This window comes from Neocloeon triangulifer, unplaced genomic scaffold (genome assembly GCF_031216515.1).
Source record: "Neocloeon triangulifer isolate White Clay Creek 2 clone unplaced genomic scaffold, ASM3121651v1 ptg000011l, whole genome shotgun sequence".
Lineage (NCBI taxonomy): Eukaryota > Metazoa > Arthropoda > Insecta > Ephemeroptera > Baetidae > Neocloeon > Neocloeon triangulifer.
The window spans coordinates 4,681,961-4,704,163 of NW_026775553.1; the positions used below are offsets into that span (position 1 = coordinate 4,681,961).

The window sequence follows — 22,203 nt, forward strand, 5'->3', positions numbered from 1 at the left end:
CGCTGGCGCTGCTCAGTGCTCGCTTGCAGTGGTCAGCGATCGCAAGTAATTTGCTTTAGTGAGAAGTGAGTTTGCATTCCAGTTTTTGTTTTTGTAGGTATTGATTGTTTTTAGCGGTTTTTAGGGTTTTATTGTAATACTTGTATTTATTTACAATGGCTCTTCGACAGTTATTCGCTGGCTTTTTCGTCAGGCCCATAACTAAAACTAATAATGAAATCAAATTACATAAGTAAAAACATAATATGCTTGTATACAAGGGGAAAGCCTGGTCAGTATCGCGTACCCAGAGAGTGGGGTCGGGTCTTATCCTCGGTGGTGTGCCTATCCACAAAGAGTTTTCTTTCCCATAGTTTAATTATATTAATGCGGCGCGGGTCTTTAAGTGTCTCGGTTATTTAATCGTGCTACCTCGGAACGTGCCCCCTTGGAACATGGGTTGACCTTGTAACGTGCCTCTTTAGAACGCCGCCCATCCGAACGTGCCCCCCCAGAACGTGGTATTGTACAAAGATCGAACGTGCCCACCGTGAAACGGGCTAATTCTGAACGTGCCCACCGCGGAATTTGGTAAGTCTGAACGTGCCCGCCTTAGATGTAAGGTCCGTCCGACGCCAAAGTGCCTCTTTCGGAGGGCTGTAAATCGTGAACTTTTGTCCCTCCGCCGCTTTTCTACGGAAATCTCGAAGGAAATCATGTCGAGGTATCCGTCAATACCCTGAACGCAGTCCTGGTGCTTGCGCAAACGTGTGTAATAGGCTAACAAAGATTGAAAAAATCGTCGAAAATCGATTTTTTCTAAATTTCACTAAAAGCGGTTCGGTGACCAAATTCTAACGTGCCCACCGTGGAACGTGCAATATTTGAACGTGCCCACCGTGGAACGTGCAACATTGGAACGTGCCCACGCACCGTGGAACGTGCAAAGTTCAAACTTACCCACCGTGGAACGTGCGTTTCTGTCGAACGTGCGCGGAGAGAGGATCGAGCTATGATTGTAGAACGTGGCCGGCCACTGGAACGTGCGTGTCAGACGAACGTGCGCGGAGAGAGGAGCGAGCTATGATTGTGGAATGTGGCCGGCCACTGGAACGTGCTTGTCCGTCGAACGTGCCCGGACAGAGGAGCGTGGTTTGATATCGGAACGTGGCCGGCCACACGAACGTGCCCCTCCGTCGAACGTGCGCGGAGAGAGGAGCGAGCTATGATTGTAGAACGTGGCAGGCCACTGGAACGTGCGTGTCAGACGAATGTGCGCGGAGAGAGGAGCGAGCTATGATTGTGGAACGTGGCCGGCCACACGAACGTGCCCCTCCGTCAAACGTGTCCGGAGAGAGGATCGTGGCTTGATTTTGGAACGTGACCGGCCACTGGAACGTGCGTGTCCGTCGAACGTGCGCGGAGAGAGGATCGTGCCTGGATTGTGGAACGTGGCCGGCCACACGAACGTGCCCCTCCGTCGAACGTGCCCAGAGAGAGGATCGTGGCTTGATTGTGGAACGTGGCCGGCCACACGAACGTGCCCCTCCGTCGAACGTGGCCGGTCACTGGAACGTGCACGGAAAGATTAGCTACGCTGTAAGTAGCAAAAACAACGTGGTTGCCCATTTTAGGGTGGCGCCGAAAGACTCACTTGGATCGGCGGGGCTTGTGGCGAAAAAAAAGTTATTGCAAAAAGTTCCAGTACTGGGGAGCGAACGCGGGTCCTACAGAGCGGAGCCGCACTAACCGACCGGGCTACCGATGATCACGGGGAGGGAAGGAAATTACACTGCATATGTGCTGCGAATTGGATATGAGCCAAAAATGAGAAATAAAACTTAATTCAAAAAATCTTTAAAAATAATTGGTTGATTAGAAAAATCCGAGACTACCCTAGAAAGACGCGGAATTTCACTCTCTATCCGGTGGTGCTAGCGGCAAATCTGGCTAAGGTCGAGTTATTTTGCTTTGCGCCGTCGACCGTCGGAAAACGTGGTTTTTTGGCCGTTTTTTCGAAATTCCATTTTCAAAAAAACTTTAAAAATAATTGGTCCATTAGAAAAAATCCGAGACTACCCTAGAAAGACGCCGAATTTTGTCCTCTATCCGGTGGGGGTAGCGGCATATCTGGCTAACGTCAAGTTTTTTTGCTAATGGCCGTCGACCGTCGAAAAACATCAAATGGGCGAAACTTTGATCGGCCGCCGTGCGTCGGCTATGGCGAATAATCGGCTGAAAATTTAATCCTAGACCAATGTCAACGCGGGCAACCCGAATCCGTCGAAAAAATTGCAGAATTCCGAGTCGGCCGAATCGTCGGCCGAATTGCCGAAAAACTGGACGGTGGAAAATTATAAAACTCTCTCAAAATGCTAAGGACCCCGAAAAAAGTAACATATGTCGAAATCAGAAATTTGTAACTTGTGGGAAAAAAGTCGGCATTTGGGCGAAATTATGCCGAATCGGCCTCACGGGCGCGGGGTGCGTAGAAAAATTCTGAAACTCGCAGGAAAGTTGCGCCCGATTTTTCCGCGTCGAACGGTGCCCGGAACAACATCGTGACACCAACCGTCGATTTGATATCGGGCGCCGACCGCGGGCGTCGTCCGACTTCGGCCGGCGATTGCTCGTCGGCTATGGCGAATTTCGGGTTGAAAATTTGGTCGGTACCCTAAGCCGACGCGATCTAACCGAATCCGGCGTTCAAATTGCCGAATTCCGAGGTCGCCGAACTTTCGGCCGATTTGCCGAAAATGATATCTCCGAAAATGGATTTTCACATTTTTTTTCGAAAGAAGACCGAATTTCGGGGCCAAAACCCAAATATGTCTTTCTGAATTTGCCCCGTTTTCTTTCCAGGGCCGACGGAAGCCGAAAAATGGGCGTTTTTTGCCCCTTTTTCGGCACGCGAATTAAATTGGTAGGGACGGCCGAATCGGCGAGCGCGTCCCCCGTAAATTCGCCAAATTTCGCGCTCCGTCCGACGGTGCCCGCGGCGTCTTCGTGGGACGCGGCGTTCGGGAGTTATTCGGCGGCGACCGAACCGCCTCGAATTCGGCCCGAACTTTCGGCGATTTTTTTCGGCACGAAGCCGGTCACGGATCGCGAATCGGCTCGCGTCTCCGACTAATTCGGACCCGAGGAATCCGAATCCGTCGTCGAAACGGCCGAAAAATTAAGTCGGCCGACTTTTCGGCAATTTGCCGAAAAGTGGCCGAATCCGAAGTTTTTTTTATTTCGGCAATCGAAAGAAGACCGAATCGTCTAGGCCGTATCAAATTTTGGTTAGGATCGTACGTACAGTTTTTTCGCTACGAATTTTAAACCTCGAAAAAGCGTGTTTTTCGGCCGAAAGTCGGCGAAGGAGGCCGAAATCGGGGGTGTGCCGCGATTTTTTCCGACGCGCCGGATTTTTCCGCGTCTTCGGGTGCCCCGAACGCCCCGCTAGGTGATTTTCTCGCCGAGCTAGCGCGGAAAAACCTCCCTTATGAGAGAATGGGCAAAAAACGGACCTTTTTGCCCATAACTCGGCGGGGGTCGGACTCGCCGATTTCTCGGGAAAAAGTGAAACTTATATTAAAAAACCATGTCTAAATCCGTCGAGAAAGTATTTTTTTTCGAAAGTCGTGCAAAAAGCCGCGAAAGCTATTATAGAGTGAAGGGATTGTAGTCTGCCCAACTATTACTTCCATTTTCTGAGACTTATAATGTGAACAAAATTTATTTATTATATTATTTTCATCGTTCTAGCCGAAAATCTCATAATTAAATCGACCCAGTTTGAATTGGTGCTTTAATGCTGCAGACACCTCGAGGTCCTTGCAATTTGCTGTTCATCAAAGGTAGGGATTTTTTTTTAATTGTTAATCCCTTCATAACCTTCAAACAAAATTTTCATCCAAAATCTTATAATGTGTAAATCTGTAAAACTTTATTATGGAATCAATCCAAAACAATTTTTTTTTTAAATCTTTCAATTGACAAAAATGATTATTATAAAAATAAATTTTTTTCTTTAACCATGGATATTAAAAAAAACATTTTTTTAAAATTATTATTATTATTTAAATATTTGATTAAAAGAAACACAAACACTTATGCATTCCACTTGATGCATTAAAGATTTTATTTTTAATATTCTACACAAGTTATTGCCAGTTTTTTTATGCATAAATTTTGAGATAAAAAATTATCATACAAGAAAGTTTTTGGTTTTCAAGCTTATAATTAATTTATTACTTCCTGCAGCGCTTTCAAATTTTATTTTAATTTGGTAATAAAAGTATTTGATTCAAATGCCACAAATTTCATTTGGCTGCAATTTTACTAACTCGACGCACTTGACCCAAAATGTTTTCGCCAGCTCCTCGTTTTTCGCTTCTTCAGACATTTCCGCAACCTTTTTTTTCATAAAAGTAGATTTATCAATTTTTGCTCCAAAATCAATAGATTTATATGAACCTTGCAATCGGCAAAATATTTTCCAGTCACGTCGCGCACTTTGTCCGAAACTGCCAGGTAGCATACTGTTTTTGCTCCATCCTCCGCGCTCTGAATACAAATTTGGATTAAAATTAAAAATGAAAATTTTGACAACCTTAAAGATGAAGCCGATAAACGCTTTGTAAATTTTGTGCCAAAAACTGGGCATTCTCCGGGCTATCTCAGTGTTCACCAGGCCTGGGTGCACACTATTCACTGTCACGCCTGTCAAATTAATATTATTTTTTAATGAGATAATTAATCTCAGAATTTTAAAATTTGACTCGCCAGTTCCCTCAAGTCGTCTGGCAAGTTCGTTGGCGAAAAGCACGTTGGCCAGTTTGGCGTTTGCGTAGTTCCTGCGGGTACCAGGGTAGGACCTCTCGCAGTTCAGGTTGTCAAAGTCGATTGATCCGAATTTGTGCGCCAGCGACGAGACCACGACCACCCTGCTGGGCGACGACTTTTTCAAAATGTCTGAATTTTTCAAATTATATTAAAAGTAGAATAGTAAAAATTTAAATTCACAAATAATAACCAATTAAGAGGATGGTGAGCAGGAAGGGTCCAAAGTGGTTGACCTGCAACTCCTGCTGCATCCCGTCCTTGGACAGTTTGTAGGCCATGCCGACGGCGGCCGCGTTGTTGACCAGCACGTCAAGCCTGTCCTCCTTGGCCAAAAACTGCTGCACAAATTCGCGCACCGACTCCAATGTGCTCAAGTCCAGTTTCATCACAATGACGCTGGAATTCCCACTTTTCTCCGAAATTTCAACTGGAAAAAAAACAATTAATTAAAAGTTAATTTTGAATTGCAATGAAAGCTTTTGTCTCACCTTTTGCCTCTTTGGCTCTTTGCAAATCGCGGCAGGCCAGAATCACCCGGGCTCCTCTTTTTGCCAAATCCAAGGCGGTGGCTTTGCCGATTCCTAATTAATCCATATTAGTTTAAATTCATGATATATGAACTGCATTTTATTATTTGTAGTTAATAAAAAAAATTAAAAAATATTTTAAAAATAAATACATATACATTTGCAATATAAGCATACAATTTTGTCCTTGAAATAAAAGAAATTGTAATAGTTGACTTTTTTAATTTGAGAAAATTAAAAATTTTCCCCCAAAATAAATTAGTTTATTTTTTAAGTTTTTAGTAAATTATAAAAAAATAGCACCCGAAGGAACGTTGATTGAAAATGAATAAAACTTATACCAGTATTGGAGCCAGTGACAATGACTGTTTTCCCACGCATGGAAACGTCATCATCAAACTTTCCCATGGTTGATTGGTAGTAGAATTTGGTGGCGAGAACAACGACCGCCACCGTCGCCACTGCGATCCAAAAGACCTGCAACAAAACTCAGGGTTGGAAAAATTTTAATCCACAAATTGACACAAACCATGTTATAATGTATTGTTTCTCTTGAGAAAACAAGACCGGCCTCTTGAATTAAGCAACACGAAAATATACTAAAGCTGTCTTCAAACTCTGAACAGAGTAGAGGGTCAAAGGGGAACTAACACGCTTTCTAAAAATTATTAGAGAAAGCCGCCGGACGGAAATATCAAAAAGCAAAGGCGAAATATTAACAGTAAAGGGTGGTGTGATACCGACGAGAATTGTGATGTGACTATAGCCTTAACAACAGCGGCCGGCGGAAATAAAAATAAACAGTGAGGGTCATGTGACACAATACATGTGTTTTGTGTTCATGGCTTTGCGCAGCCGCCTTCTCTGCATGCTAATTAGCATCATATGGGTGTGTATATGAAAAAGCCCGGTGGAAAGTCTTTTTTTTTTAATTCGGATACCGAGATTTGACCACAGGGACTTACAAACTTTGTCCTCTCTCCCTAGCGCACTTATAATATCTTTCCTGTATTTCTGAACTTCAAATATTTCTGTGAAAAAAAAACATAATGTTTCTATTGGGGAAAAATTAAAAAAAAAACTTTTAGGTAGAAAAAGTTTAAAAAATTTGTAAGAAAAAACTTTCTCGTGATAAAAAAATTTGTCTTTTACTTCTGTAAGAAAAAAATTGTTTGAAAGATAATATTTTTCGATCAATAAATACACATATGTATTTATATTATTTTTATGTGTATATGATGGCGATGACCGAGTAATACCATTAGGAGCAGGCGGTGTTTTGTTCCCATTGTGAATCACTAGCAAAGAAAGGATTTCCCTCCGCTTTTATGCAATTTAAAAGACACAGGCAGTGCCAGCGGCAAGGCTTCTTACATTTTTTTTAATCAGCAAAAATAAGTTTCACCCTTTGAAAAGCGGTTATTTTGAATAGTTATATGCGGATATTTTTTTAATAATTTAAAATTAACCCACCATATCCAGTTGCTACTATAAAATAGTCTGATGGATGGGGCTTATCTAAATGATGAATAATTTGAATAATTTTCGTAATTTTACTAGGCCAATTGTTTTTTAGTAAAGATAATAATAATATCTTGTTACATTTACACGGATCAAAAACTGAGACTAGCGCGTGAGGTACGCAATTTGCACACTATGACTGCCTAGCGGGTTGCATAACTAAACAACTGCACACATCTGTCAACGCTTACAATCGATAATTAATTGAAACTAAATGACGATTTTTTTGTGAAGATTATAACGTGGATAAATGAAACCTTGCGGGTGAACTTAAAGCTTTAAAAACAGAAATCAAACACCGAAATTTGATATTTCAATTAATAATAATTAAATTCCTATACTTTCACAAAATTGAAATTATAATAACTATAATGGTTGATGTTGATACAAAGAATTTAGAGAGTTGAGATCAACTTTAATTATTTTGGTAAAAAAATCTACAATAATGTGCGATAGGATGAAATATTTTAAGCTATTAACTATTTTGATATATTTTTTTAAAGAAAAAATTAACTGGCTCATTACATAATATTTGAATATATGCAGATTTTTCAAATAATATGGATGCGGCATGGATGTGAATATAAAAATCCAAGTTCGTTATTATGTTCTTATTTATTGTAGCATTGACTCCTTCACATATGTCAATTTTTATCTTTAAGATTTCTTACATGCAATTCACACTTCAGGAATGATCTTTTAACATCTCATAATAATTTGCAATAAAATTTATTGTGAGCAAAATTGCAACATGATAAATCGATTGCTTAAAACTATACAAATATATAATTATGTACACAACTAGAACCAAGTTTATGATGAATGATTAACATTTTTAATGCATCCCAACAAATTGATTCGGCATCCACACTCTCACACAGCACTTTTTTTTTAAATTCATTTCTAAAATTTTTGGCTAGAGTCTCTTTTGTCTCGAATGATGACAACAGTTTTTACGGTAGGATCACAGCTCTAATTGAATATGGAGTCAAACTCATGCAAAAGGCAGACAATCACGTTGTTTTGCCTCATCAAGTCAACGGCCATGCAGTCGAGCGACTCCTGCTCGGGCCACATCAGCGTTGGCCCAAAAACGATGGACAAGTTTCCGATGTCCATCCTGTTGAATATTTGGTTGGCGACCACCCTGAGAATTATAAATTAATTCCAGTACATTGATAATTTTAAACTATACTAATTATACCTTAACAAATGTTCCAGCAAAAATTTCAGAGTATCGTGATTTTCTTTAGGCAGGTTTTGGATTATTTCTCGAAAGAGTCTTGATCTCTCTAATTTGTCCCCGACACCTGAATTGCAATATCATAAATTATTCAATCTTTCAAGTTTAAACTTAAATCTTACTGCTAGCAAAGAGTGACTTTTGAAAGGCGTCAAATGGAATGAGGGGCTCTTTGAGTTCTCTGAAGAATAATTTTAAGGCACCAGTGAGTACATGGACTTCTTCCTCTTGATCTAAAATTTCCAAATTATTTTGGTCCACCTGAGGGAAATAAATTTTTATTTAAGGGAAACAAAAACTTTGCTCGGAAGGTACCTGCAGTCTGATTTTTTGGACCTGAGATAAGTTTCCAGACGCCCTGTAGATTCCGTCTGTCTTCAGGTTTTCGGGTTTCTTTTCGATGGCTTTGATGCACTCGTACACAAACTTTGGAATTTTGGGGTTGGGACCAGGACTTCGGTCCTCACAGAGCTTTTTAAGTGTTGATCCAAAGGCAGGTTCATCTGATTAATCAAAAATAGTTGAGGAAAAGAACGCTTGACAACAAATGAAACTCACCTTTCCAAATTCCCTTTTTGACTAGCGTTTCCATGGTGGGTCTTCTTTTGAAGAATTTTTTCAGTCCAGCTCTGATATTCTTTTGGCTATCTTGCGAAGTCAAGTCTTCATTGCTCTCGGCAACATCTTTTTTCACTGTGGAATATTAATAATTTTGGTCTCGCTATATACTTTTTGGTAAATTATCTCACTTTTCACTGATTTTGACCGATTCAGAGAGTTGCTCTTGTGGATTTCAGGAGAGGCCGAGCCCATTCGGTGATTCTGGGTTGCCGGAGGGTTTGGACTGGCTTCTCTGCTAATAACAGGAACTCTCGGCGCCGTATTGAGGTGATTTTCAGGCTGCAGTTTTGAAAAAACACATTAATTGAACATTTTGATTAAAATATTTTAACGATTTTTTCAAATATACATTGATTTTTTTCAATTTTGTTCTTACCAAGCTCTTTTTGGCAACGCTAATTTTGTTAAACCAACTGTCCTGTTCTCTGATTTGGTCCTCTTGGCACAGAAGCTGTGTTGTGCTGTTTCCAATGATAAATGCATTCTTCTTGCTGCTCATACTTTTGTCTGCCTCTCCGAAAGTAGAGTTCAGAAGTCTGATGCACAGCTCTGGATGACCAATTGAATCATTCCTCTGAAAAGTAACGTTTTAAAAAGAGTGAAAAAATATTGCTCCAATAACTATTTTACCATCAGTTTAAAACTCTTTTCGTCCTTGAAAAAGTACATGCAGTCGTCGGTGAGCAGTGCCCAACCTTGGGCCCAGTTTTTCTTCACTTTCTTCCCGCTTTCCATCACTTTGGTCCTTGAGACGAGACCTTCTTTCAAAATTGTCTGTAAATATTAATATTTTTTACTGTTTGGATTTAGGTTTGAAATCGACATTTTTACCACTCCTGTATTCTCAAGACTAGCCCACGGCCCTGAGGTGTCCACTGAACAATCAGTCATCGGTGTCCTTAACAGAAAATAAATGTTAAAAATCTTATTAAACGAGATAAATTAGATTTTTAAAATAGACTCTATTTATTTAAAAAGAAATATTTTGCTTTTAATGTTGAAAAAAATGATGTTTTTCAAATAAAGTTGAGCCAGAAAAAATATAAAAATTGGTTGATGCCTTATGCACCAAAAATAAAGGGCACAGGCCAAAAAGATTTTGCCTGACCTTAAAAATTTAATCCTATATTTTACAAAATTTATACATCTTTTTTTAGAGCCATATTCGGACAAAGTATAATTTAAGTTTGTAAAAGACAAGTGTTCAGTTACTTCCACAAAAACTACTATAATTGATCAGCCGCAGCAAAACTTGATTTGTCTGGCAACAAGTTCAAGTCGGAGAGAAACAGTTAAACTGCACTTACTTGATGTCAGGTACGTGCATGGACTGCGACTTGGCCGTTCTGGAGTTGGGCAGTGGCGGCAGCAGACACGGGCCCATGTTCTTTCGAGGCCGGTACAGCCCCGGCGTGTCGTTTTCGTCGGTCGGCGACGACTCATCGGCGGTCTGTTGTAACTGCAGCTCCAGTCTTTTGAACACCGGCGGCACCCCCTGCGGCGCAACCCTCGGCAGCGGAGTGGAGGTCTGGAGCAGAATAAATAGAGTATTCTTAGCATCAAAACTTGGCAAAGAAATCGTTGGAGTGCCAATATTTCACACATAATTTATGAGCATAAAATAAATAAATATATTTTTAAGAATGTTGTTTAAAATTTAAAAATTTCATTAAACTGCAAAAATATCATTTTTCATGGGCACATCCGACAATATCAGATTATTTTGAGTGGCAAAATATTTTTTTTTAAATGTTACGGCAAAAAAAATTTAGGATACCTGGATTTTGAAATTGAACTTAAGCAGCAACTTAACCACCTTTTTTTTAAATAAAAAATCATTAATGTCTGTGTGCGCGAAATATCTTGGCAGACCGGAACTATTATTTGAAAAAATTAATAATTACTCAACAGATAAATTGTTTAAAAAAAGTGGACTTAAAGTATTTTGCAATGCAATGAATATCCTCCCCCAATCAGACAGACTAGGGAGAAATAATCGTTTAAGCATAATTTAATTCGGATTTCTTGATATTTTGATGGTGTGCAAAAATATCAATTAATATTAAAAAACTGGAATTAAGTAGTGCAGGTACAAATTTAAAAGTTTTGGGAAATTCTATTAGCCAAATATTGGAATTAAAATTTTCGCACTTAAATGATCTGAAAATAATAGAATATTAAATTTCATGGTCACGTGCTTTCTTCTTGTTGCACATTTTCAAATTCAATGATAAATTAAGATTTGAACTTATTTAGTAGTTCTTAGAAGTTTCAAAATCGCAATCTGCAAATCTGGCCAGACTAATAGTCATAAAAATCAGCCGAGCATACCAAATTCAGCAAAAGACCTCAACCTAAATTTATTCTATAATTATTTCAAAATTGCTGCGGAATCACGCAAATTAATTTATATATTTAATTACGTCGCAATATTTTTACCCATTCAAAGCGATTAAAAATTGGATGCAAGGACGATAGGCGTGTTTAAATTATCCAAGCATGAACCGGGCGAAGGGAAGGAACATCCGAATTATTGTGAATGGACGCGTGCGTGTGTTTTTGGCCACCTCTCATACGGAACGCAAACCTGTGAAGCTTTGCGCAACCATAAAAAAAGTAAATGAATCTGAATGAATCCTCTCTCAAGGTGGTACAGGAGCATTCGATTTGCTATTCTTTTTGATACAATTAGCAGCAGTTTTGTAACGAGAGAGAGTGAAAGTGTAGCAAAAGGCACCAAAATCATGGACCGCGACGCACGCCAACTTTTATTATGATATTTCAAATCGCTGGTTTTGGTCGGAGCAATTTTATTTTATGGCCCTTGTGAGCAGTGACACACAATATTGGCGATTGAAAAAGTGAAAAAAGACCGTTTTCAGTGTTAAAAAGTGAGATTGAAAGTGTGGTGGAAAGTTTCTTGAGTGCATATTTTGTGCACGCTAGGATTGGTTTTAAATATTAATTGCGTTTTTACGCACTGCTGTTTTTTCTTCTGCTATTGATTACGATCTTGCACTTTCCCCTTTATTAAGAAAAATCAAGTTCTTATTTAAACCAACAAGTGTTGTAATTGGAAGTCAAAGGTGTATCTAATTTAAAACGGAAGCACCTTAATCTATGAAAATGATCAAAGTTATGAAACTTCTTGGACGATTAAAATTGAAAGTTGCCATTATTTTTTTAAAATGCAATTGAATTTTTCTCTTTGTAAGAAATATATTTTATTTCTTAATTTCATATTTAATTTTTATATATAATAATTACATGAAAATTCATTAAAAGCTGTAAAAACATAAAAAAAATGTCTCTCTTCGTACGACTCTAATAGTCTGTCATTGCCTTATTCCATATTCTTTGTCACCATATAAAAACTGTTTGCGATTTTTCCTTTTTTGCTTACTCTAAAATCGCTTTGCTTGGCTCTTTGCAAGATGAAGAATTGGTCGAGTCAGCGCGAATTGTTTAGCGCAGTTATTAAAAAATAGCATGTGCTGCTGCAGGGCGCCGTTAGCATGTGGCCTATTCAAAGCAAAACACCTGTTGCCGCAGCAGCAGTGCAATTTGTAGTTTAGTGCGACGATTAAATGAAAAGCTGGCGTCGTTAGAAAATAAATATATAAATCACCAGGAAATAAATCAACGAATTAAAAAAAAACTTCCGCATTTGAAAACTGAATCGCCTTATCTCAAACGCTAACTTTAGATTTTTAAATGTCTGCTTCAAAATTCAACCAAACGAATGGTTAAACTTGAAACAATAAAATAGTCTCATTTCCCTGCCATCTGGGTTCAAAAGTTGTTCAGTTTAAGATTGCATGTATTAAAGAATGAGTGACATAATTTTTGTCCTTTATCCAGCTTGGCAAGAACGGAATCACTTTTATTGAAAAATTGGGCTTTTCAGTTTGATTAAATTGTTTGCTAGAGCTGGTTGTCAACTCTTTCCTAATGTTCATTTCCTTTTTCATATTTTTTTGTCGGCTTGTTTTGAAAGAATAAGAGAATAAAAAAATTAATGAGAATAAAACCAAGCCAAATAAATGTGGTTACCCTCACTAGAAACCTTACCGGTCTGAATTCTGTATTTATTTAAAATTGAGAACTACAAAAAAAATTTATTTTTATGATCCTGCCAGGAAGCATTTCATTGTTTAAAGAAATTCATGTCAACACAGAAGTAAAAAATGAAGCAAAATAATTAAAATAATATATATTTGAACTCACCTTTGGTGGCGACGCGCTCCCTGGCAGGGGTGGCGATCCCTTGGGGGCGGCGGGGGTCTTCGGGAGGCTCCAGGTGGAGTCGTTGCTGTTTTCGGCGAAAAAGTAGACGCGACCCTCGCTGTCGCTCGAGCTGAGCCACTGCAACACAGAGATGGTGGTCACTCCATCGTCCTCGAACACACTATCCCGTTTCAGTTTCATTTTGAAGTTAATTTTTTTCTGAGCAATAAACGGAAAAGGAGAGTCTAAAAGCGACAAGTCGTCATCGCGGTCGGCGGAATTGTGAGCGCGGAAGTGTCTGGCAACGAGCGAGTGGTGCTCGGGATTGCCACGCTCTGCTGCTGGATTGTAATTATGAAATGGAAAAAGAGCGAACGGAGCGACACAATCAACACGCACGCAGGCTCGGCTGGAGGAACTCGCGGCGCAGGGGAGGCTGCGATTTGGTTCACGCACTCCCGGCGAATTTGAAAATGAAAATTTCTGCATTATATTTAACGATATGAAAAAAAAATTCAGTGAGGACCACAAGGTTGAATTATTTTAACAAAAAAAAAAAAAAACCTTGGTGTTCTTTTCGAAACCCTATATTTATGCTATCTGTTTTCAAAATATCCATAACTGAGCGAGCAATTTTTTTTTTTGACAAACTTTCGTTATTATTTAATATTATTTTGATGTCCCACACTTTTTTGCGGTAAATCAAAATAAACCAAACAATTGTCTTATGAAGACCATTACATAGTTGTATTCTACCCTAAGTAAAGTAATAAATTTAATAATTAAATTAAATTGAAATAAAATCATTAAAAATAATACTATATTTGGGTTTATCAGTTTCAACCGAACAAGCTGATTGGATTGCAATCGCCTGGTGAATAATTCTGTCAGGGCTAGGCGTCCATGGAATTAATTAAAACGCAGTTAAAACAGCTGCCGGTGTCATACTCCAGAAAAGGTAGCTGTTTCGCTCACTGGAGCGGCGAGTTATTGTTTTTGTCTGGCAATTGCCGCCAACTCATGAAGTCTGCCGAGACAATGACTGAGTGAGTTGAACTTGAGCGTTGATTGCAAATTGCTAAATTCTGAATTAATTAAACCGAGTAAATTGAAATACTTGCAATTAAGGTAGGCGAGAGCAATAGAGATAGAGACTGGAGGCGAATAGCAAATAATGATAATGTGATCGAAGGCAACGAGCTGCTAAAATGTCAGAGCGATTAGATAACGCAGCAGTCAAATGAGTATTCTTGTAATTCGCTGAAAAACCGAGTGCAGTTTCGGTGACGCCACCAAATAGGGGACGTGCGGAACAGGTTGGTTGATGAGTCGTTTTTTCGCGTCTATTTTTTGCCAGCCACAGAGTCTGGTGACACGAAAAGCGGCGTCACCGCAAACAATACCGACCAACGTGAGTTGCACTGCGATCACATAATGACGAGTTTCATTACTTTTGAAGAATGCACTCTGCTTTAATTCAAACGTTTCATGATCGTTGTAATTTCGAATTTAACTCAAGTGGAGGTTCACTGTCTCTTGTGCACCGATTAATTAAATGCAAAAGATTTAAAAGGGCGTCGTGTCGTCGGCCGAGATCAAACTCAGCGGCGAACAAAGGAAAAGAGGGATTTGGAACAAAGAAGATATAAAATGCCTGCTTTGTAAGGTGCGCTGATAAAATTCATCCTTAAATTAAATAAACTCGCTTCTCCACTAAGAAATTTCAGTATATGCAACTCTATGAAAATTTATGATACCAATTGAACTAAAAAAATGTAAACTTTGTTTTCCAAAAAATCTAATCTGGTTTAAAATTTTAGTTTTTGTGTGAACAGTTTGAATATATGTAGCCAAATTCTCTGCAATGATTTCTGGATGCAGAAAGTTTTCCAATTACTATGAAAGAAGAAGAAGAAGGAGCAAATATAATAGCTAATTATAATTAGATAGATAGATAGAGTATTTATTGAACACAACTAGGTGTACAACGGGTGTCTAAAGCTAATTTGTATTCCTAAAATTAATTTTACAATTAAGCTTGTTTCAGTAATTATTACAAAGTACAAAAATTAGTTAATTCTGATTTTTGCAGCCTCTCTTAGGCTTAGTTTTCGTTCATTACATTCAAGAATATGATATTGTGAACATTTCTTACCGCAGTGCTTGCATTCACAATCTATTGTCGCTTGAGAATGAAAATTTTTATTCTTACAAAATAAATAGTGGTACCCGTGACAGGCAAATCTCGTAAATACTTGGCGATCACTGAACATTGCACATTGCCAATTTTTATTCTTCAAAGTTTCTGTCTCGTAGAACTCATCACATATCTCAAGTTTGTTTAAATATTTAGACACACAAAATTTCTGGAATGCTTCAGTTTCAGTTAGAGAATATTTTACCTGTAAGTCCGATACAAAGAGATCAGTGTCAACTAATTCATACACAAATCTAGATCTAATATACTTGGACAGTCCTAAAACTCTTTTTAAATATCTTGTTTTGACTTTTTCAAGATTTTCAAAATCAGTCTTTGTTAGGAAAGGCCATATTTCTTCAATGCCGTAGGACGCAATTGGGGAAATTTTTAGATCAAATAGCTTGTGTGCTGTTTCAATGGATAATTGTTTTAGTTCTCGTATATTATAAGTGGCCAGCAATGCAGCTCTTGTTCTTTTTTCAATGTGCTTTCCAAAAGAGATTCCTGATGGTTGAAAAGTAACTCCTAAATATGTAAACTCAGCAACTCTCTCTATTTCAATTCCACCTAAATCTAGGCGGTCACTTAATGCATATTTTCCTAGACCCTTATTTCTAAATTTCATGAATTTGCACTTTTCCAAGTTAAGTTTCAAACTTCGTTTTAATAAAAATTCTTTCATTCTGGCTAAAGCAATTTTCAAGTCACTTAATTTTTCTGAGGTTAACACAATATCATCTGCATAATATATGGCTATCACGTTTGGCAAATCTCGTAGAATATTATTTATATCAGCTAAAGAGTAATTGAACAGAAATGGGGACGTGCATCCCCCCTGTCTTACCCCATTTGATTGTGTAATAAGTTGAATATAATTGAAAATTAATTATTTATACAAAGTATTTACAAAATGTAAAAAAGTACAAGATTTTTGGGCAATGAGATAATTTTTATACTAGAAAAAAAGCAATTACTAAATAAGCGACAGATTTAATAATTTAAAATTAAATGTTAGTATGTACACAATGCTTGGTTATTTTGCATAAAATGTACCTCCGGATGGTAGGCGGATCTGGCCAAGAAGAAAGTCTCTTCCTCTTCGTCGGCGTTGCTGCGACTCCGCAGGTCCTGTTTCCACGCAACAATGTCACTCCCGTTGCTCCCTTTTCTGCTGCGGAAACTCTCCTCCAGCGAAATTTGCTCCTCACTTTGCTCGTCCTCCTCATCCTGGGCCGCCATGGTCTCGTCTGCGATCAGGTCGCGCATCTCCTGGGATACAGCGGGAACCAGGACAACGCTGTCTCTGGTGATCTCAGGGTAGTAGGTCTTTCTCTCCACAAACTGAACGGAGAACTGCTGCGAGTAGACCGGCTTGTGCACTTCCGGCTTGTTCTCTTTTTTCAGGGATGATTTTCGTTCCAACGGCGTGGGAGGTTGCGTATTGGGCGAGGGTGGTTTTTGCTTCGGGGCATCTATGCTCGGCGGGGGCTCTTTCGGAGACGGCGGGGCACATTTTTTAGGCATGGCCCCCGTACTGAGTGGCGGAGCAGAAGCGCGGTTTTGCTTTTTGATCAGTTGCTCCTTGCTCTTGAAGGGCAGCAACTCGCTCACAAAGTCGCACGGTGGGGCCGTCATGGGCTCCGGGGGCTTCTTTTTCAGGGAGGCTGACCTCTTGAAATTTGGCTCCTCTCCTTCCGACATGGCTTTCGAGGTCAAAATCTGGATTTGCTTCACGATCTGCCCCATATTCTCTGCAGGATTTTCCTCCACTGGAGACTTCTTTTTCCGGCGAGGGGGTGGCACGGGGTTGGTGTTAGCCCCGTCGTGGTCAAAGATGCAGTTCATGTCGCTGTTACACGACAGAAACACCTCATCCGAGAGGTCCGAGCCAACAGAATTGTTGCGCATTCTTGGCACGTTCAACCTGATTGATGGGTGAATTTTTTAATTATATTTAAATCGTCATTTTTAATTAAAACATATTTTACTAAATAATTTACTGGCAAGTTGAAGTGAAATTTAATTAAAAAAGTTAACATTATTATTATTTTTTATAATAATCAATTCCAAATTATGAAGCGAGTGAGGATCGTATTTGTAAAGTCTGTAAAATAAAATGCCTACAATATCACCTCATACATTGCAAGCATTATAAATAAAGCTTGAGAGAAGCATCTCTGGAACTTTCGAGAAACGAGTGTAGCTTGTACACCTGAGTGTTCAATGACTTTGCTGATTATCTTTTCATTCAATTATATTTTACTATTATTCCATAAAAAATTTCAGAGACGGTGGAATTCTAGCTTTTTTCAATTAACTCTGTAGGTAAAAAATTTTGCTCACAAAATTCTGGAGGGAAAAAATGACAATAAATTACAGCCTGTAAAATTTAGAGAAAAACTAGTAATGAATTTAACAATTAATGAAAGCGCTGTTGATTCGAATCATAATAAGAAATATTAAAAAAATACTGCTCAGTAAAATTTTCCAAAATCATGCCAAAATTCCTTTGTATGAAAATAATCTTGGCAAACTTTCGACCCTAACCTTTTGTTGACGGCGTGTTCGATCAGCGCCTCGTCCACAAGCGAAAGGGCCTGTTCGGTAAGTTTGTCAAGGTCATCATCTACTGTTGGCTCTTCAGGTTCCTCGTCGTCCTTAGCGTCGTCGTCATCATCGTCAGCGGCAGGTTCAGGGTCGGCGCTTAGGTCGGAGGGCATCTCTTTGAGCAGGTCAAGCGAGGCGCGGCGCGCCTCGTCGCACAGCGTCCTGAAGGACGTGGGTGCGTCACTCGAGTCCTGGCGGCGGATCTGCGGCGGCTCGATGCCTTGGACCAGGGGGTTGGCCTTCCAGCCGCCGTGCTCCTTGTCCGACGCACTGCTGCAACTGCCCGAGGGTGGTGTCAGTGCATGAGATGCTGACGCAACAGCGGAAGGGCCGCATGACGTCATGTGGAGGGCCGCGATCAACACGCGCGCTCTTTTCCCTCCTCGTCTTCACTCTCGATCCACGCAGATAAAGAGCGAATGGCAAGCGAGTGGGAAAAGAAGAGACGTGCGTGGCCTACATTTTCACCAGAGTGGCCCGAAATAATCTTTGCTTGAGATTTTAGGGAGGGTTAGGTCTGCAGACTTTTGGACTACATCAACGGAACAAAATTTGAGATGTGATTTTTAATTTCGATTTTCTTTTCTTTTTAAAAACAGTACTACGATTAAAAATTCTACTAGCATTATAATTATTATATTTATTATTATAACCTTTTTAATTTTCAATGACACCATTTTAATTTGTAAGTCATCAGGGAAATGTGCTCCCTACTTAAACAGTATTGAGCAATCTCTTAATTTAATCGTCAAAAGTTAGTTGTGGGAAGCCCCTACTGTTCATTTCAAACTGACATGTTTGGGTCGAGCCCTCGTGGGTAAGGAATAGTTCCCTCTGATTGTGACATCTGGGGAGGAAGCAATTATTGTTTGCTTTTACATTTTGAATTTGACACGCCTTGCGGCCTATATTTTTGTTCTATGTGAATGGGTAAAATAACTGATCGGCCGGCATATCACAACTAATGATCGACATAAAAAAATATTATTTTTAAGGAAAAATGGGATAATCTGTAATTTTTAATGTCTATTTTATATTATAAATTTAATATAAATAATAAAATAAAATTAGATAGATAGAGTATTTATTGAACACAACTAGGTGTACAACGGGTGTCTAAAGCTAATTTGTCTTCCTAAAATTAATTTTACAATTAAGCTTGTTTCGATAATTATTACAAAGTACAAAATTAGTTAATTTTGATTTTTGCAGCCTCTCTTAGGCTTAGTTTTCGTTCATTACATTCAAGAATATGATATTTGTGAACATTTCTTACCGCAGTGCTTGCATTCACAATCTATTGTCGCTTGAGAATGAAAATTTTTATTCTTACAAAATAAATAGTGGTACCCGTGACAGGCAAATCTCGTAAATACTTGGCGATCACTGAACATTGCACATTGCCAATTTTTATTCTTCAAAGTTTCTGTCTCGTAGAACTCATCACATATCTCAAGTTTGTTTAAATATTTAGACACACAAAATTTCTGGAATGCTTCAGTTTCAGTTAGAGAATATTTTACCTGTAAGTCCGATACAAAGAGATCAGTGTCAACTAATTCATACACAAATCTAGATCTAATATACTTGGACAGTCCTAAAACTCTTTTTAAATATCTTGTTTTGACTTTTTCAAGATTTTCAAAATCAGTCTTTGTTAGGAAAGGCCATATTTCTTCAATGCCGTAGGACGCAATTGGGGAAATTTTTAGATCAAATAGCTTGTGTGCTGTTTCAATGGATAATTGTTTTAGTTCTCGTATATTATAAGTGGCCAGCAATGCAGCTCTTGTTCTTTTTTCAATGTGCTTTCCAAAAGAGATTCCTGATGGTTGAAAAGTAACTCCTAAATATGTAAACTCAGCAACTCTCTCTATTTCAATTCCACCTAAATCTAGGCGGTCACTTAATGCATATTTTCCTAGACCCTTATTTCTAAATTTCATGAATTTGCACTTTTCCAAGTTAAGTTTCAAACTGCGTTTTAACAAAAATTCTTTCATTCTGGCTAAAGCAATTTTCAAGTCACTTAATTTTTCTGAGGTTAACACAATATCATCTGCATAATATATGGCTTTCACGTTTGGCAAATCTCGTAGAATATTATTTATATCAGCTAAAGAGTAATTGAACAGAAATGGGGACGTGCATCCCCCCTGTCTTACCCCATTTGATTGTGTAATAAGTTTTGATACTGTTACTCCATCTACTATTCTCAAGAAATTTAAGTCTAAGTTGTGAGCTAAATAATTTAACTCCGTGAACGTTAGCTTCTTGCTTTCTATTAACTTCTTAAAAATAAACGCCCTATCTATTGAGTCAAAAGCTTTACTTACATCCAAAAATAAGGCATATAAGGGTGATTTCTTCTTATAAACTGTCTCTTGAATGTTATTAACTAAGGACTTAATTGCCTGTAAAGTGGATTTTCCTTTCACAAAACCGTATTGATTGCCTGGAATCTCGTGAATCAAAGATGAGTAGATACGTGCATGCAGTACACGATCTAACAGATTGTAAAAAGCCGAACTATAAATACATATTCCTCTATATGAATTTGTATTTTCCGCGTCCCCAAAATAAAATTTAAGTAGTATTTTTATATATAATTTGCAACTATATTTTAAATAATAACTTAATGTGTGGGCTTTCTTAACAAACAAATTTTTTTAATTATGCACAGCATCCTACGCCAAAGTCATTTGATCCTCTCCCGTCTCTTTTCAAGCAAAAACATTCGCAGTCGGTGCCACTCTATTAAAACTATAAGCCGGTCGGGAGCTCAAAGACAGGGGTCTGCTAAAGAGATTCGCTTCCGAACCAAATTCTAAGAACTCACTCCATTTTCGCCGACGGAGGATGGACTTCTTTGAGCGACGGCTTCTTCTTCAGCTTGGGTTTGCGCGAAATTTCCGGCTTGGGGTTGACGATTTCTGGCTTGGAGGGTGGAAGGCTCTTCAGCCTGGGGGCGGCAACCCCTGTCGTGATCCCGGAGGCCGCCGCGGCACTTTCCACTTTGTGTCTCAACTCGTCCTCAACTTCAGACGAATCCGTGTTGCGCCGCAGGTTTTGCAACCACTCGGACACATTGCCAGGCAGCTGCGGGTCGCGGCCCAGGTGTTGCGCCTTTTTCACAAATTTTTAACTAGTTCCGATCGGGGTTCGGTTTTGCGTTTGACTGCTGTGGCAGTTCCACAGCACCAGCAACAACACCAAATTCATATACACAACAATTCAGTCTATCACATGCCGTCCGCCACAGCCCGCTCCGCTAGCTTGCAGTTCAGGGTCCTGCCGTCGACATGACGATAGAAGACCGAGCTGTGATGGATCAAGCCCGTGTGTGGCCACACACTTTTCCCACACTGCTTTTGGTTCTCTTATCGCGACTCTAAATTTGCTCGGAGATGAGTGTGCTTCGTTTGCTTATTGCCCCTTATTGTTCTTATCAGTCGTCTCGTGCGGAGAAAATAAAACGTGCTCGCTTTCTCGCAAGTCATAACTTAACTGGCGTCGTTCTTATCTTTTTCCTACCGATGTGCATCAAGTAGATGCATCTAAGGCTTTTGTTTGCTTTGCTAATTATTATAGAAATCACTTTTGGACGGAAATGATAATCTATATTGTAATCAAAAAGAGTTATTATTATAGTAAAGAAATAAGTAATATAATATCAACATTAAATATGAATCTAAATAATGTTGGAATCTTTCATTTTTTTATTCCCTTTTGTTTCGGAAGAAAAAAATAGCCCACATATAACCATCAATTTTTTAAATCACTGAACCTGAGCAGCCTTAATCGCTTAAAGTTTAAATATATTCAAAGAGACAGATAAATTTATTTTCTTTTAGATAATATATTACTTAGATTTCAAATAGAGCTCCAAAATTGTCCCGTTTCAATCATTTTATTTTCTTGAATTTCACAATCAATATTTAAGCTAACTCAATATTTTGTTTGATTTGTAAAATATTAAAGCCATGCTAAGCAATAAAAAAAAACTAATAAAAAACTTACATTTTTTTTAATTAAAAATAGAAAAATGAAAACAATAGCAGTTTTGTGTCCAAAAGACTTCCTCGTTACGACCCCTCTCGCGCTGTGCTTTAAAGCCAGACTGAATTGCCCGAGTGAGTGACAGTATTATCAAACGAATTGACTTCTCCTACTGCAGATAGAAAGAGCGAGAGGCACGCACTGCAAGACAGACACGACAACTTGTTGCTCGCTCCGGTATGCAGCCGGTCGGTCGTCCCTCTCCTCTCGACCTGCGTCTGGTGCGGTCCCCTCCCTGCCCCCTCCCTCCACTGCTGGAGAACCGATTGCGTCACTTTTGAGGTCACACACAAAACAAACACCCGCAGCCGGTCACCGAAAGATAAAAAAAGAGCTCGGCTTTTTATAACGTGCATTATACGATTTGGTGCGTGTGACACTTTTCC

General features: G+C 39.0%; 2 protein-coding genes across 2 annotated transcripts; both read right to left on the reverse strand.

The window, feature by feature from the left end:
• Positions 1–4,083: 4,083 nt before the first annotated feature.
• LOC132196222 (retinol dehydrogenase 14-like) lies at positions 4,084–6,141 on the reverse strand. The gene is made up of 8 exons (XM_059618729.1): positions 5,869–6,141; positions 5,681–5,816; positions 5,301–5,393; positions 5,003–5,239; positions 4,753–4,941; positions 4,580–4,689; positions 4,444–4,533; positions 4,084–4,381 (listed from the first exon to the last, which is right to left on the reverse strand). Exons 1-8 carry the CDS (start codon positions 5,869–5,871, stop codon positions 4,274–4,276), a joined length of 966 nt encoding a protein of 321 aa, XP_059474712.1. The 5' UTR covers positions 5,872–6,141; the 3' UTR covers positions 4,084–4,273.
• Positions 6,142–7,599: 1,458 nt separating this feature from the next.
• On the reverse strand, positions 7,600–21,965 carry LOC132196215 (rho GTPase-activating protein 12-like). Its single transcript, XM_059618717.1, has 14 exons — positions 20,598–21,965; positions 17,699–18,037; positions 16,205–17,075; positions 12,952–13,089; positions 10,032–10,252; positions 9,556–9,622; positions 9,355–9,498; positions 9,101–9,298; positions 8,853–9,003; positions 8,662–8,796; positions 8,419–8,606; positions 8,226–8,364; positions 8,065–8,170; positions 7,600–8,007 (listed from the first exon to the last, which is right to left on the reverse strand). Exons 1-14 carry the CDS (start codon positions 20,600–20,602, stop codon positions 7,833–7,835), a joined length of 2,877 nt encoding a protein of 958 aa, XP_059474700.1. The 5' UTR covers positions 20,603–21,965; the 3' UTR covers positions 7,600–7,832.
• Between the last annotated feature and the right edge of the window lie 238 nt (positions 21,966–22,203).